This window comes from Amblyomma americanum, chromosome 7, assembly GCF_052857255.1.
Source record: "Amblyomma americanum isolate KBUSLIRL-KWMA chromosome 7, ASM5285725v1, whole genome shotgun sequence".
NCBI classification, from domain to species: Eukaryota; Metazoa; Arthropoda; class Arachnida; order Ixodida; family Ixodidae; genus Amblyomma; species Amblyomma americanum.
This window is the reverse complement of record NC_135503.1, coordinates 66,745,185-66,761,059: the sequence shown is the minus strand read 5'-3', so window position 1 is coordinate 66,761,059 and position 15,875 is coordinate 66,745,185. Positions and strand designations below refer to the sequence as shown.

Genomic DNA, 15,875 nt, shown 5'->3' with positions numbered 1-15,875 from the left:
CATGTGCCTCGAGGGCAGGTGCGGTTGTTGAGGTTAATTTTAACTTGTAACTTTACACTGAAAGCAATTCACATGACACTTCACTTATGCTTGCATCACTTATTCAAGCGTCCCATACTCAGTGCAGTGCAGCCCCTTTTACATCATGCAGGGGACCGTTTCTGATTTTAATTTTCCTCTCATTTCTGAATTCTATGACTTTGCCTTTGTTCTTTCATATTGTGAACATGTCTTTGCTAATAATGGCTCACAAATCCCCTTTTCCTTCATCGTGATTCAGGAATGAAAATATCTCGAAGTTACACCCCTGTTATTCCTGCATTGAAGGCCGATGAAGATGTGAGCGATGGGAAGACGGTTCACCTGATGATCAAGATCTATCCAGAAGGTGCCCTGACGCCAGTTTTGAAAACACTTGAAATCGTTATGTACACACACTGGTCTCTCCACTTGAGCGCACACACACATTTCCAGATGGAGGAAGTGGAGAGGCCCTGATAACAGCTTAAATATATGATGTGTGTTTTGATTTTTACGTTTGGTTTATGGTTTATGGGGATTTAACGTCCCAAAGTGACTCAGGCTATGAGGGACGCTGTAGTGAAGGTCTCCGGAAATTTCAACCACCTGGGGTTCTTTACATGCACTGACATCGCACAGTACTCGGGCCTCTAGAATTTCCGCCTCCATTCAAATTGGACCGCTGCCGGTGGGATCGAACCCGCGTCTTTCGGGTTTGCAGCCAAGCGCCATAACCACTGCGCCACGACGGTTTTCAGATGTGCAGCGGCAAATTAACAGTAATGCAGCATCATCACTAAAGAAGTAGAACAGGCTCTAGACATCAGATATGGTTGTCCTGGTAAAAAAGAGGTATAAAAAATGGCTGTGGTTTAGCTCTTGTTAAACCTGGAGTGACGCGATTGCTACATCTGGCCGAGTGGAACTAGCTCGGTCGAATTGCACAGTCAGTGTTTCGCCGCTTCGTTTCGCTGGGCTTTCCAATCTTCGTCGCACTTGACACAGCTAATGCGCACAGCTGTTTGTTGCTGCTGTTGCATGCCGCGCTGCCGACAGCAGCAGCTGCTCCTCACCACGTGACCAACCCACGTGAACAACCACGTCACCTGACCAACGGCCGCACCACGTGATCAACCCACATGACCAGCGGCACCTCCACGTAGCTCAAGTGGTGCCACATAGCTCAAGTAGTGCCACGCTGCAGGGTCGAAGAGGTGGCGTAGTGAAGCTATCGCTACAAAATAGAGATGCAGTGAGCTATGGGAAAAGCACTTGCTTGCTGATACTCACCTCGTCCTCAATGCAACACATCTTTGCCAAACCAGCAATCAGTGAAGATTAGAGAACTACGTATAAGAAAAACTACTTTGTGTAAGTGCTGGCATATTCAATGTGTCTAAAATGCCATGTAAGGAATAGGTACCTTAGGTTTCCCATTCCTCATAGGTATCATTAAAACTTGCTAAGTGATGCGGAGAGTACTTGCTGCATTGTGAAACATTCCTCTTGGAAGGCTTCTTGACTGTTAACATGCAGCAAATTCATTTCCTTGTGAAGAATTTTTTAAAGATGTCTTATGGTTGGATATTGGGCTTGTGATCTACAAAGCTGCAGAGTGACTTGCCAGAATGATGTGCCCCATTTCATGTCCCACAAGTTGGGGAGTTCTGGCACAAGATGTGCCAGAACTTATTCTTGCTGGGACATCATATTGGGTGTTTGAATGCATTTCAGTAAATAACACATCAGACACTCATAGCTTCAGACCAAATTCTTGTGAGTTGCTGTCTGGAATGATGTCATCAACTTCACCGGCCAGACTGCATCCACTGCTGTAGAGAGACCATCCAGATATTGATCTCCAATTAGCCTTGTCCTGCGGCAGCATTGCCACCCTATCCCAGCAAATGAAATTCTCTCGCCACCCGTTTCTGCCCCCCTTGGCGATACTTTCCTTCCCTTAGCGTCCATTTCATTCCCCTAACAGACCTTTGGTTCTCGACCTTATTGCATGACCCACCTATATACGTTACTTCCTTTTCATTTCAGCTATGATATCATTAACTTCAGTTCGTTCTCTAATCTATGCTGCTCCATTTCTGTTTCTTGCATTGCGCCTGTTGTGATTTTTCTGTCCATAATTCACCAGCATGTGTTTCATTGTTCACGTTATTGATTTATCTTACACAATTGTGGAAGCACAATGTAGGCGATATGGTTCACAGTAGGTAGCCCCATGTCTTCTGTTCTCCTTCTGGCACAGGTGACAAGTTGGACATCAAGGACACGGAAGGGGACTTTGAACTGGCAACCCTGCAGAGGTGTCGGAACCTGGTGCTCCTCGCTGCCGGGACGGGGTTCACACCGATGGTGCGACTGCTACATCGGGCGCTGTTTGTCTCTAACCAGATGTGAGTATGCTTCTCAGCTGTGCTCTACTGAGTCGGTGACAGAGCACCAGTACAACAATAGTGCCGTAATTACCGAATTCTAATGCAGCACCGATTCAATAATGCGCCCACAATTTTCATGCTTGCAAAAAAAAAAACGGGAACAAATGCTTGCAAAGTTGATAGTGACGTGTCTCCATTTCTGTGTTAGCCCTAGTCCCTCTTGAACCGCTCTTTATCACCTTTTATGCAACGTAGTTATGTCGTCCTCCGTGCCGTCCATTGCATTGGAACTGCCGCATTTCCTGATTTCTTGACCACGCACACAACCTTGGCAGATGAGATGGTGCCTCACGCCTCTAGCTACTATGCTGACAGTTCATCCAGTGATGCAGGCTTAAGCCTATTGCTCGGTGTGATATATATGCAGGCCATTAATGAGCCTCTCACTGTGGAGCATCTTTGTGAACGTGATCTTTCATGAGCTCATTCATGCGGACATTCAGCGGCTGTGTCATGGATGTCATGCTGCCGGGCATCATGACCAAGTCGGTACTGCTCATAGTAGGTTGTCTTAAACACGCTGATGAAGATGGTTCCTAAACTTGTTGAGCTCAAGCATTGTGCAGTCTTAGGCCAGCATCATGCCTCTTTTGTCACATGCTGTGTGCAAAATCGATCTGTCTGTCAATCTAACCCTTCTTGTTGTCTCATATGATTGCAATTCATGGAAGGCTTACCGCCTTCGGAAGTGCCTTTTACTGAAGTATAGAAATGGAGGAAACTTGTGACCGCCTACTGTGCTACACAACATCAGCATCTTTCTCATCTTCTCGTTTCTTGATAACGTGTGCACTTGTTTGGCCCCCTTTGCTTTTGTCATGGTGTTGGTGGGAATGTCAGATTGAATCGGAGTCTGATCTGCATAAGTAGTTTGCAGTCATATACCTGTGCTGCCGATATATATTGTAGCTCTGGAATGCTACAAGTTGTTCTTCAAAAGGTTCTGGAAGCTTCTTGCATGTGCCAGTTGACCAATAAAGTGAGAAGCCTTTTCATTTCATAAATTTTGTTATCTAGTTCCTGCTGAATTGGCTCTGAGGAAGGCCGTTCTGATGAGCCAGCTCAACAGCTCCAGCTTTAATCACTTTGGTGGGCATTTGATCAGAAATTTGACCAGGACATCTTCAACGTCTGGAAACTGCCCAGACGTCCATGGTTCATGATGTGAGACGAGGCTAAGTTTTCGTGCGTATACTAGGCCCAGTAAATCTGTTTTGGGATGAGTTAACGCCAAAGATCTTGTCTTTTTTCTTTTTCCGGTGCACACGTCTCCAGCACACTTAAAGCACAAGATGTGGCTCTGTTACCATTGACCTCAGCAAGCACAATCACTTTCTTTTTCAATTTTGGCTTCACAGATGCCGTAGCTGTGTCTGCTCATGAGCAGCATCAGGGCAGTGAATGATGGTTAGAGATAACAGCCTGATTACAATCAGAGGTTTATAGCTGGCCATTAGAAACAGTCATATCAGTTTTTTTTTAATTTTGAAAAACCATTTATTCTCGACACTGTGGCTCAACAAATTTTGGCCAGCTCGTTTGCCATTCTAAAACCGCGTGGCTGTGGAACGTGCACACCAACGCCTGTCAGTGTATACCATATATACTTGCATAATGAACACACTTCCTTTTCAAAAAATGTTTCAAAACTTGGGGGAAGCATTTATTAGTACTTGGCGCAAAGTATCTCAAAACTTGTTTTTAGTACTTTTTGAGAGCCAAAGTAGGCGGTGTGTTCATTGTGTGAGTACATACAGTATGTCACTCCATAGCGGGCATGCCATATGACCTTCTTCGCCCTGTCTTGGCAGGAGCAGCGAGATCCAGCAGGCACCGCAGCACAGTTGGAGTAGAGAAGGTCTAATGACATGTGCCAGGGTGACACATATACTGGTAGGCGTTGCGGTGTGCGTTCCGCAGCCACACGGTTTTCAAGTGGTGCTATAGATGGCTAAAGTTGTTGAACGAAAGCGCTAAGCTTAGTTGCCTTTTAAGATTCTATAACCAAATATGGCTATATACAGTACTAATCACCAGCTGCAAACCTCTCATTGTTGCCAGTCTCCTAATTGCAACAGCTGAACAGTTAACTAGCGTACTCGTTACCACGACTCACTTGTTTTATGAGGTCCGTATGCCACAGAAGCTATCTTTATATCAAAAGCTCTGCTTTTAAAACTTTGTGGTGTGTTTCACAGATGCTATTACTATGCAGTATAATCCATAAATTATAACCATTTTTCTTGTTTTATCTTTAGGAACGTTAAACTGATGACATTTAACAAGACAGTGAGAGACATCATTTGGAAGGACGAACTTGACCAACTGCAAGAGGACCACAGTCGGTGAGTTGGCTTTGCATTCATTAGTGAATCGAATGAACCAGGATTTTATCCAAGCACTGCCAACACTGAGAAACATGTTGGGTTGGGTCTCCTGCCATGGTTTGCATCGCAATGCCGAACTTTGAGCCTATTTTTCATTTTTTTTATGTTCGGGCATTGGCCTCATTCACAAACTTTATAGAATCCACTTACTTGTACCAGCACACAAACCATTCTGCTACCAAGTTTGCTGGCCATCATTCTTGTTTTGAACACTTTTTTCCTTTTCAAGCCTATGTTCTGCCTCTTGCTCTAGTGCCTTTAAAATTTGAAAGTTTTTTCTTGTTCTTATAACTTATTTGTCTTCTCCTGGTTTGTGATGAGTGCACACTGCCATACATTAGTGAGCATGACTAGCGAAAGTATGGCAAAGTCAGTTTGTAAGACAGAACATTCTCCTAGGAGCATGTATTGTTAGCGTGTTTGTGGAACGACTTCAACAAGTATAAACACCAACAGCGCGGGTGTCACTTGCTAGTTTTGTAGCGCTCGGGTGGGCGCAGCGAGTGGATGGAGACCACTGTGCGACTGGTGCTAGTAGTATGCATGGTTAGCACTCTCTCTCTGGGCACATGGATTTGCTTTCACCTGTCTGTGGCCCCAAAATTCCTTGCGCTATATCGGTGACAAGTATGGTATTTTGAAAATCTAAGAACTGAAATGGGTGTTCTTTATGGTGGGCAACAAACCTCTCAATAAATGAGGAGCCAACTTTTAGAGTTAAAAACTTGGACTACTTAATGTTGGTTAACCAGCCTGCTAGTTAACACATCTTTGCTGTACTCTGATGCACACTGCAGCTGACAATGCTGTCCGAAAGAGAGCGCTTTTACAACTTAAAAAACTTGTTTTTTAAAATTGTAACAGTGTTGGATAAAACAACCTGTGTAACGGCATGGCTTCGTCTTTACGCCTTTGGTTTGTGACAGCGTTTTGGTGCGTTTTGGGACTTGCAGTCCAACGAAATTACCTAATACACGAGGGCTAAGAAGGCGACATGTTGTCATGAACGGTATGTTAGGGGTGGCCTATTTCACAGCTGGTGCTTTGTCTAAAAGCATCTCGAGGGTCTCCTGCCCTCCTAAAGGTTGCTGCTGTGCCCGTTTTGCAAGCCGTCTTGTTGCATTTTGCCAGCAGTTCCTTGCGGCTTGTCCCTTCTGACAAATGACTGCTCATGTCACTCCTCCAGTAAGGAAGTAACTACACGGTCACCATACATTGCTTCATGACAGCATTCAGTGCCTCCTTTGTTATGTGAGCTGTAAGTAAAACTGTGATTTCCTTTTTTCTCTGAATGCGATTTTTTGCACAGAATTCTAAACAGGGTATATATAGTCTTCATGGTAAAGTTTACGACATGACTCCCTCTCCCTTAATTAATGTCTGGTAGGCCTTACAAGGATAGTAAATTATGCTGATACTGCGTGAAAATAAAATTTGTTTTGCTATATCTCTTTTTGAATAGCTGTGTTTTAAGGAAAAGCATTTACCTTTAGCTTGAACTACCTGTACTAAAATTCGAAATACTTTGAATGATTCTATTCGTAGCAAGTTTTTATTATTAGTTTTTGCTTTGCAGCGAAAAATTTGATACACATTTGCAAACCTGTAGTTTTTATGCATTATAATTTTTCTAAGTGGCTATTCACTTGATGCAGTGCAGAGCCAGTATATATAGTACCAGTGCATTAGAGAGCATTTCCAAGAAGAAAGAGTTATTTTCCAAACAGCATGTCAGTGAAATAAAGCTAAAAGTACTGTTGAGCATATTAAAGTGATCCTGTAAAGTGCCAGATATTTTTTTTGTAAATCGGTGCACTAACAATAGGCACAATAAGGAAATTGCAAAAATATTCATAGCAAACAAAAGTACTAGTGGTAAAACATACACCGTGTACTCTTTGACACTAAAGATTTTCACATACAATGAACCTAGTGATTATTAGTCCATGGAATGAATTATTTGTGCAAGTACTTAGGCATCCGCTCCAAAATTTCTTCTTTGACCCCCCCCATCTTCCATGGCACCTCTGGCTGACATCACCGGTAGTGCAACTTTGTGTTCAGTGATGATGATGTGCGATTTTTAGAGTGGGAACTGTTAAAGACATGGTACCCACCCTTTGCATAGCAGTAGTTGTGGCCATCAAGCATCTGCTATCACATTGCACGTAGCTCGTTCTTCGTACTGACTTTGTCCTTATCAGGTGGGGTTCAGGGGACCGAAAAAGGGCACTGCCAGATATCTTGAAACACCTCACATGAAGACACTGTGAAAACTGCAGTGACTGCAGTAGCAACAGCCGTGGTTGTGATAAAGCTGCCAGCAGCTGCATGGCACATCACTTGCATTGCGAAAGGGCTGCGGACGCAGCCGAGGCAGGGCAACTTGCTCTGAATGCTACACATATGCGGGAGGCTAGAGCAGCGAATGTGTGATAGGTCAAGCTGAGAACTAATGCTCTCAGGACGCAACCCACAGGTACACTGCGCAACAAGATTCTCAATTTCATGCCAAAGCATTTCTCAGATCACAAAGCACTCATCGTATGCTTCCCAAAGCAGAAATACAATCTACACACACACATGCTCGGCACCACTATAATGCAAAGCATACTATTTTCCATACTAATTTTGTGAGTGCACGGCACATTTGTGTTCATTGTAGACAACAGCAAAGAAGACAATTGCACTGCAGGCCCAGGAGCCTGAAAATAGTGCGGCAAGAAAGGCAAATGTGCAAAAGTCATGAAACTGGAGCACTGTGTGTGGGGTTTGTCTTAGATATGGCCAAGTCACATAAAATGCCACTCTTTGCAAGAGCTTTTCTATCAGATTTGAACGATTCCATGAATTGGGCATGACATATAATGCTGTTGCATCATGTTCCTTTCTTTACAATAGTATTAGGAGCAGATTCTAATTCACCGTTTATACAAAGGGTTTCTTTTTGCACATTGGAGTCGACATCTTTATAAGATCTGCCTTTTGCCTTAATTCTGCCTCGTTAAATGGTCCACAGCAGGTGCTTCTCCCGTCGCATGCAGAAAAAGCCTTGGTATTTCTAACTTAAGCTGCCAATTATGGTTGTTTTTACAATATAAGCATGTCTTCGAGCCATTTATTGTACTCAAATGGGCACAGTACATGTGACCTTAGTTCGCCTCAGGCATGGCTTTTGTTATGTGCATTTACAGCTGATTGAAGGTGTCCACGTGTCGGCATGTGCATTTTGTGGACACACTGGAATCTTAATCCAGACTTATTCCAGTGTCCCCCTTTAAACCGAACTTCAGGCTGTTTAAATGAATTTTATAAGACTTTGTTCCTCAACATTGTTAAACTGCGAGGGAGCGTCCTTTTGGTGCGGACACTCTAATTTCGTAGGCTCTAGTCCTGAGCCGTGTTAAGCTGTGGGGGAAGTGTTTGACGTCAGCACTCTACGCTCCTGCTTGCAGGCTACACGTGGAACACATCCTGTCTGAGCCCGATGACTCCTGGGAAGGTGCTCGAGGTCGAGTGCGCAGCGAACTGGTCGAGCCCCTGCTGCCCGAAGACTTCCAGCAGTGTGAAGAAGAAAAGTCCTTGCTAGTGTGTGCATGTGGTCCGCTGCCGTTCACCAAGGCCGCGCTCAAGTGCCTGGAAGACCTGCAGTGCCCTGCTAGTGCCGTGCATGCCTTCCTTGGTTGACTGTCGACGGGAACCGCCAGCGAAAACGATTAGGGAAGAAGGGAACTGGGCCAACCTGCTTGCATGTGCTTGTTCATGTGCCAATGCTGGGCATGAAATTCTCACCTCTTTAAACGGGTCGCGACGTTGCGCCATGAAAGCTGTCGCTGCAAGAGCTTCAAAAGGCAGGTGTCGTCCAATAACACATGTAGCCATGAAGGGAGATTCTGAGCCTTATGATTGCCTGCTTGTGTACTACAAAAAAATGCTTTATCTGCTAGCTGGATTTATTACCTCTGTGCCTCATACCTAGTTGAAATTTTGAATATTTTATGGCATTCTGTTAATTGATGGGGCAAGTGGCGAGACCATGAATGCAGCAGGTGTGCAGGTAATGAAATTTCTTAGTCTCAATTTCTTTATTTTTTTTGTGGTGCTAATTTCACTGGGTTTAGTGCAGGAGTGGCAGCTCACAAATTAAAATTCGAGCCATTCTTGTCAAATCAAGTATTTTATCTGACCGCTGTTATCAGTAATCACGAGTCGATCTGTCTCATGATCTGACAAGATGGCTTCATGTTAGAGTGCTTCAGTGTCGCGCAGTGTTTGCAAGTGATGGTAAATATAGCTTTCATATTCAGTGGAGAGAGTGTACTCAGAATTGGAAAGTCTTGCTTTTTGGTTAGTGCAATCTTCTGCGTGGACACAAAAAGTGAGCTTTAGGTGGAATATGCAACTAAAGGTCAGCACGCTTCAGTGAGATGCATTTGTTTTATTGAGTCTGTTCCAGCAGGAATATGATTTCCAGGCTTATGCAGAATGACCAAAAGGATATTTGTGGGCATTAGGGAAGTGCATTGGCATTGTAAAAACTCCATTGTAAATGATTACCACGAAAGGGAGTTGTGTTGTTATCTGTTTGTAACTCAGTTGTACGTGTAGTATTGTACATATTGGTGTACATATCACACCTTAGCGTGAAGGCGAAGTTGTTGGGCATTTGCTGGTTAGCTAAACAGTATTTTTATAGCATTCACTTGAGTGTCGGATTTTATAAACAAAAAAAATATGCATTCCTTCCCTGCAAATCTGTTTGGGTGTGCAATTCCTGTGCATTTTGCACCTTTCATGCATTCATGCAAGCTTTGGTGCCATGCATTCATAATGAAATGAATCAAATTGTTGCACAACGTCACATGCCTTGCACTGCAGCATTTGAAACTGATTCTAGAAAATTCAGTAATTTGAGCTGAGTCTGTTATTAAAGGTAACAAAATTGACTGATTCATGCCTCATGTGAAAGTATCAGCTCTATATCAGATGAACTCAGTTTAGTAATGTAAATTGTTTTGAAAATTTTGCCAGTTTGAGCAGATGCTTTTATGTCCTTTTGCATTCCTTACTCTTGGCATCACATGTCAATGCCACTGCTTGTCCCAGACAGAATTCCTAGTCCAGTTTTTGCTCCATGTCATAAGGTTGTAATGCAAGAAAAAATATATGCTGCAATACTTAATAGCTCCTAACAAATTTATTTTCTACTTACTGAGCCAGGCTGCTGATTATGGTCTTCACAATGTCTGATGCGCACTGTTGAACCACTTTCAAAAATATATTTGAGAGTCTGTTGGTTTGTTTTGTTTCCACGTGTCTTACTGCACAGCCAATGTTCTGTTTCAGTGGTGACAAAGCTTGACACTTGTTTACATTGCTCAGGTGCCCTATAGCTGCCAAATGTTGGCACATGATTAGCCAAATTTTCCACCTTCCATAGAATAACACTTGTGGGCCCATCGAGATTTTGAAGCGTGCAATTCCTAGCAGGATGGAAAGGGGGGGGGGGGGGGCAAAATTTGTACTGTTTGAAGTTCTTTTCGTGCGTGTCATTGATGTCATCTGCCACCGCCTATACCACTCTTGGGCCACCACGAATGACAGAAGACCAGAAAAAAGGGGATGTGTATAACATGTAGAGGTGTGTGAATAATACTTTTTCAAACTGAACAAAATACGAACAGTTTAGCTAAAACATTTACAGACGATTATGATAGCCGGTAATGCGAAATTTGAGCACAGCTCTTAACAACTGGTAGGTGGTGTGTTACGCTGCTTGCCACCCTCCGGTATCTTCCCGTGGCAGCCACCTTCCAGTTGTCCATTCCTCCGCTCTCGCCATGGCAGGTGGCATAACACGCCACCTGACAGGTGCCATGTTACTCCGACTACAACGCGGAACGCAGCAACAGGTGGCTAAAATCAAAAGATTAATCATATAGTGAGAGAACCGCGAGTACGAATTGAATATTTTTACAAATATTTGCTGCCTGTGCGAATATTCAGTGAGCAGTCCTGAGTAAGAGCAACGCGCTGCTTTCACATTTAGAGCTGTATCTGTTAAAAGATGCAACACTGATCTAGGGTCACAACACGAATATTAACTTTATCTTTGTGCTTCATGCACATAAATATCTTACACATCATTTGAAAGAAGAAAACACAAAAGCGAAAATTTGATGTCTGTAGTACTTTAGCACAAGTGACTGATCAGCGGAGCAGCGGAATGGGAAAGTGTGGCACTGTGGCACAAAAACGCGCCAATAATGAGAGTGCTAGGTTGTTCCCACTCTTCTGTCTGAGGGGAGTTCTGGAGACAGTCATTGCCTACGAAGAATTCTTTTTTTCCCTCTTTTTCGGTGAAAGGCTTGCTGATGATAAACAGTAATAAAAGTGAGAACTTCGCTGCTCACAAGGACCTGTATGTGGGGAGTTCAGGGGACAATCATTGCCTACAACGAATTTGTTTCCCTCTTTCTCGATGAAAATAAAAGAGAACATCACTGCTCACAAAGACCAGGGTAAAAAAAATTACGAGGGCACTGAAGTCTGCTTCAGTGGAGAAATGCATAACCATTGCGTTTGTTGCTGCTGTTGCGTTTGACTACTATACACCACTTCGACAACATCCGGTTATGGTATACTCACCAATATATACTAAGACACCATGAACTGTTGTGTCACAATACAAAATTTGTTTTTGAGGGAAGGAAAGGGGGCAGTAACGCTCACATCTCCACATCTCCTGTCGCAAGCTAGCCTCCAACTTGACTAAAACATGTTGGCTATATGCAAAGAGAAATGCTGTTACGCCACCCAAATGCTCCACACGAACGGTTGCTCAAAATTTTGGTTTGAATGCAGTCAGAATATTGCCACCACACTGAGGCCGACCAATGATGCCATCACTGGGATTTCATCTACCTTTGCTTCGCTTGCTTCGGGTATCTGTTTCTGAAACCAGCGCTGTCGCTTCCTGTACTGCACATCTTCTCTCATTCCTCTCTCAGCTCTTCTGTCAGCTTGTGACAGTCTGAGCGAATTCAAGCCTATAAGCAGGCCACTGCACTTTCTTATTAATTAATTTAATTTACATCACGTGAGAGGTACCTCTTCCTGTGGACACATTATGCGGGCTCCGATGGCGGCTTTTCGTACGCATGAGCCATATAATGCTCTGGCACTAAAGAAGCCATCTGGAGTGCCACTCACGGCTGGCTGCCTGCCGAGTCTGCACAGTGGCACTCTGAGACTTTGGGCGCGTTCACGCTTGTCCAAAAATCCGGCGAGCGAAGTGAATTCAGCCGTTTTTGACGCCGACCAGGGCGGAAAGCGGCGCAGCGAGGCCGATCGGTCGAGGACCGATTTCCGTCGCCGGAAAAATTTCACGGCGACAAACATGGTGGCGCCCTTCGAAGCAGAACTGCAGTGAACTAGAATATTGTGTAATGTGCTCACGGCGCTGCGTCTCCATAGGCCGAGATGAAGCCACCGGCGTCGACATTTTTTAGTTGCCTGATTGTCCACTAGGGGCCGCCGTTCCAAACACTGTAGGGTGCCTTGATACTAGTGCCACCGTTCAGGGTGGAGACAACCTCAATGGCGCCACCATATTGAATCACACAGGATCAGCTGCACTAGCGTTCGTAACTGCGCCGTTCATGCTCTCGGCGCGCTTCAGAGTGCTTTGACTTGAACATTCTTTTTCATTAGGTATCGCAATACGTATCTTTTTACCTATAATAGCCTTTTAACATCCGAGGGTCGAAGACGTAATTGTACTACTTAATTTTAGTGCCCCGAGTGGTCGAGGTTGAAAATTAAGTGTGCCGTCTTTTGGATTGAAAACGCGCTATTATTTTAAAGATCTATTGCCCTGCCAGTGCTTCCACTCTGTGCGAGTGCAAGAAAGTGTTTTCTTTCTTTTTCTACGTGCTTTCCGGTTTTTCAAGTCCTGCGCTTTGATAACAGCCGCACGTGATCAGCCGCTCGCGCATTGCGGTTGGGTTTCACTTTCGTCCATTTATTGTGCTCGCAAAGACTGATGTCTGTCTGCTTTTTAATCTTTCAGAGTGTAACTGCGAGTGGCTCGCCTGTTTATTGCTCATAGGGGTGCAATTACATATGTTTACAGGTGGGTGCCAGTATATAAAAACGATGCCACCGTTAACCAACATTGCCACTCCCCCTGCGTTGGCGATAGGGTAAATGATTAGTGGAAGTCTTTCACTCCTTTCAATTTTCTGACAGGTGCACAAACATCCAACTGGTGCTCTTGCATGCGCTCATATGCAGACATCACTTGCGCCATGAACATGCGCACCGGTTGCTCTGCTGCATTTCCTCAGTTTGTGAAACCCATTTCTGCATATATTTTTTTCATTGTATTTGGTTTATTCAAGTTCATCTGTACTCATTAAGAAACCATTCATATAAATCTTCACAAGAAAGAGTGATTTGAGGTCATTAAATAACTCCAGTAATTATTTTCTTAAATTTGTAAATCTGAAATAAATGTAATCGACTTTGAAAAGTCATGCTTTGAGAAAAAGAATCGACTAGAAATGTTTCAGTTTAAAAAAAACTGCAATTTTTAACGATGCCTATGCGTGCAATTCCTATTTTGCCTGCAAAATTGGGTGGGGATGGCTTAAGCTTTTGGAAAAATAACTGCTACCTAAAAACAGAGCTTCATTGCTGCTCTGAGTCCCGGGGGAAGCGAAAACAATGCAGGCCTTTACGCATTGACCCGGAGCACATTGGCACACAACAGCCAGTCATCACGGCTCCGTGGACTTGTGGTCGAACACTATCAAACAAGTACAGCCACCAGCGAGTCATCCGCAGCCACTGTGCCTCGAACAACTCAAGCACAGCTGCTCGCACCGAGCAACTGTGCCCGCCCGCCATGATTCAAAATGGCGTCGCAGCGAGAAAGAGGTGGTGTGTGTGCGGTCAAAGGATGGCACCACCCTGGACGGCGGCGCTGGCATGGAGGCACCCTAGAACACTGTAGTCACCACAGCAGAAGTATGTGCGGTGACGTGCTTAGAAGCAGTTTTGTGGTTGTGGTTGTGTTTGGTGAGGTGTTGTGCTTGCTTTGGAGGATTCAGTGGCGTGCTTAGAGCATTATTTCATGTCCCACGAACCTGCAATGCGAGGCTGTAGCATCCTGGCTAGATTGCAAGAGTGTTCCGTAAGGGAACAGAAATGCCGGGTCGCCGGCAGAACCATTGCTTCGCGCCAGGTTGCAGTACCGGCTATGCTTACAAGAAAGGTGGCCCGATGGTAGCCCTCTTCAGCGTGCCGAAGGAGGCTGCTTTGAAGGTGCGCTGGGAAAGAAACCTCTGTCACTCGGACAAAAAGCTTGACGGCAGTTCTGCTGTGTGTGAGCTACACTTCGAGACGCGCTTCGTTATCCGTGATTATGTCCACGTTGTGCAAGGGAAAGGGGTTCTTATTCGTCGTGGCAGGCTAGCTTTAACACCTGATGCCATTCCGACCCTCTTGCCCAACTTGCCACAGCAGAGACAGTTCAGGAAGAGAAAACGGTCAGGTGGAGACGAAGAAAGGTCCACATCCAAAGCACCATGTGAGAGCTGTCGCCAAGATACCGGAGGTGCGGACGGTGTGAATGTTGCTACCACTGAGGTATTTGGGTGATGGAACTGGCAGAACAGATTCTTTCTGATGCTGTGCCATTCGACGCCCTTGCTTGTTTTTTCATGTCGCTGCAACGAGAAAACATAGAAAGCTTGAGTGTGTCTTCAGTGTTCTGGATGAAGCATGCACTTCCTGGCCAAAAAAACGCAACGTTTTACTGCACATCTGTCCTAAACGCAGGGAATGAAGTGGTTTTGGAAAGAACTGTCATTTTTCGTCCCGTTTTCCTTAGTGCTGTATAGCAAGGTGTAATTTGAGGGGCATTTTACTCAAGGAAAGGACTGTGAATTCACAAGCGGAAGCTGAAAACATTCTGACAGAACTAGTTGCTCTTCATCTCTGTCGTGGCGCGTTGCATTGTAAAGATTATGTAGAAGGTTACTAGATTCGGAACATTAAAGATCACGCTGTCACCCGTGATGAGGTCTACTTCAGCAGAAGCTGCCTTACCTCCGATCCAGTAGTAGGTGAGGATATATTTCAATTCACATTTTTCTAGTATGATGCAGAGCATGTGGAGTTTAGTTTAGGTTGTTTTACAGGGCATTCAGATCTGCACCCAACATACGTACAGTTGTGGCATTTTTTACTTTTTCAGGTGGACAGTGCACCTCTTGTAGGTACTCCAGACGTGCTCTGCTCACACGACAGTCCAGAGTGAATAGGAGAACCCGAAACTGCATTCACTCAGCTGAACACAAACTTGGATTACTTGCACAGAAGAAGCGCCGACTAGTAGACCGTTTGCAACGCTCAACATCAAGCCTTTCACAAATGCAGAAGAAGTCTGCTTCTCTAAAAGAGGATGCTCTAGAGCAACAAATATCAAATCTTCCACTTAGACAGCAGAAAGCTGGCAGGTAGTGTTTTGCAGCTTCAAAGATAAAGGCGAAAGGTGCTTGATACAGTAAAAAGGGGCTGTTCGAATGCATAATGATGAAATGTGAAGTCCAAGGCTGTACGAGCACCTAAGGAAAAACAACACCCTCTGTTTTCTGAGCAAATCCACTCTAATGCGCCACATGGTCCCCTACTGATCATCATTCGGTTGCAATAGCACCGTTTTGAGGCAGCTAAAGGACAAGACTGCTGGCATTTACCCATACAAGAGGCATGGGGGCTTGATAATTGATGAAGTAAAGCTGTCTCAGCATTTATCTATCAAGAAAGCCGGTATTATTGAAGGATTTGTTGATTTTGGAAGATATACATCGGCTGACCAGCAGCGTTTGCCTTCTGACCATGGCATGCTTATTCTTTTCGTGCCATTTGTCGGCAAATGGAACCAATTGATTGGCTGTTTTGCAACCAGGAACATCTTGAAAGGTAAAATACTTGCTCAAGTGATCAC

At 44.5% G+C, this 15,875-nt stretch overlaps 1 protein-coding gene across 1 annotated transcript; it reads left to right on the top strand.

The window, feature by feature from the left end:
* The first annotated feature begins 282 nt into the window (after positions 1 to 282).
* LOC144097759 (cytochrome b5 reductase 4-like) lies at positions 283 to 10,169 on the top strand. Its single transcript, XM_077630397.1, has 4 exons — positions 283 to 388; positions 2,285 to 2,432; positions 4,733 to 4,819; positions 8,317 to 10,169. The coding sequence occupies exons 1-4, from the start codon at positions 283 to 285 to the stop codon at positions 8,546 to 8,548; spliced, it is 573 nt and encodes a 190-aa protein (XP_077486523.1). The 3' UTR covers positions 8,549 to 10,169.
* Positions 10,170 to 15,875: the final 5,706 nt, after the last annotated feature.

Coding starts and splice junctions, on each gene's coding strand:
- LOC144097759 (XM_077630397.1), top strand. CDS start 283: ATGAAAATATCTCGAAGTTACACCCCTGTTATTCCTGCATTGAAGGCC. Junction 389..2,284: donor GATCAAGATCTATCCAGAAG/GTGCCCTGACGC, acceptor CTTCTGGCACAG/GTGACAAGTTGGACATCAAG. Junction 4,820..8,316: donor CTGCAAGAGGACCACAGTCG/GTGAGTTGGCTT, acceptor TCCTGCTTGCAG/GCTACACGTGGAACACATCC.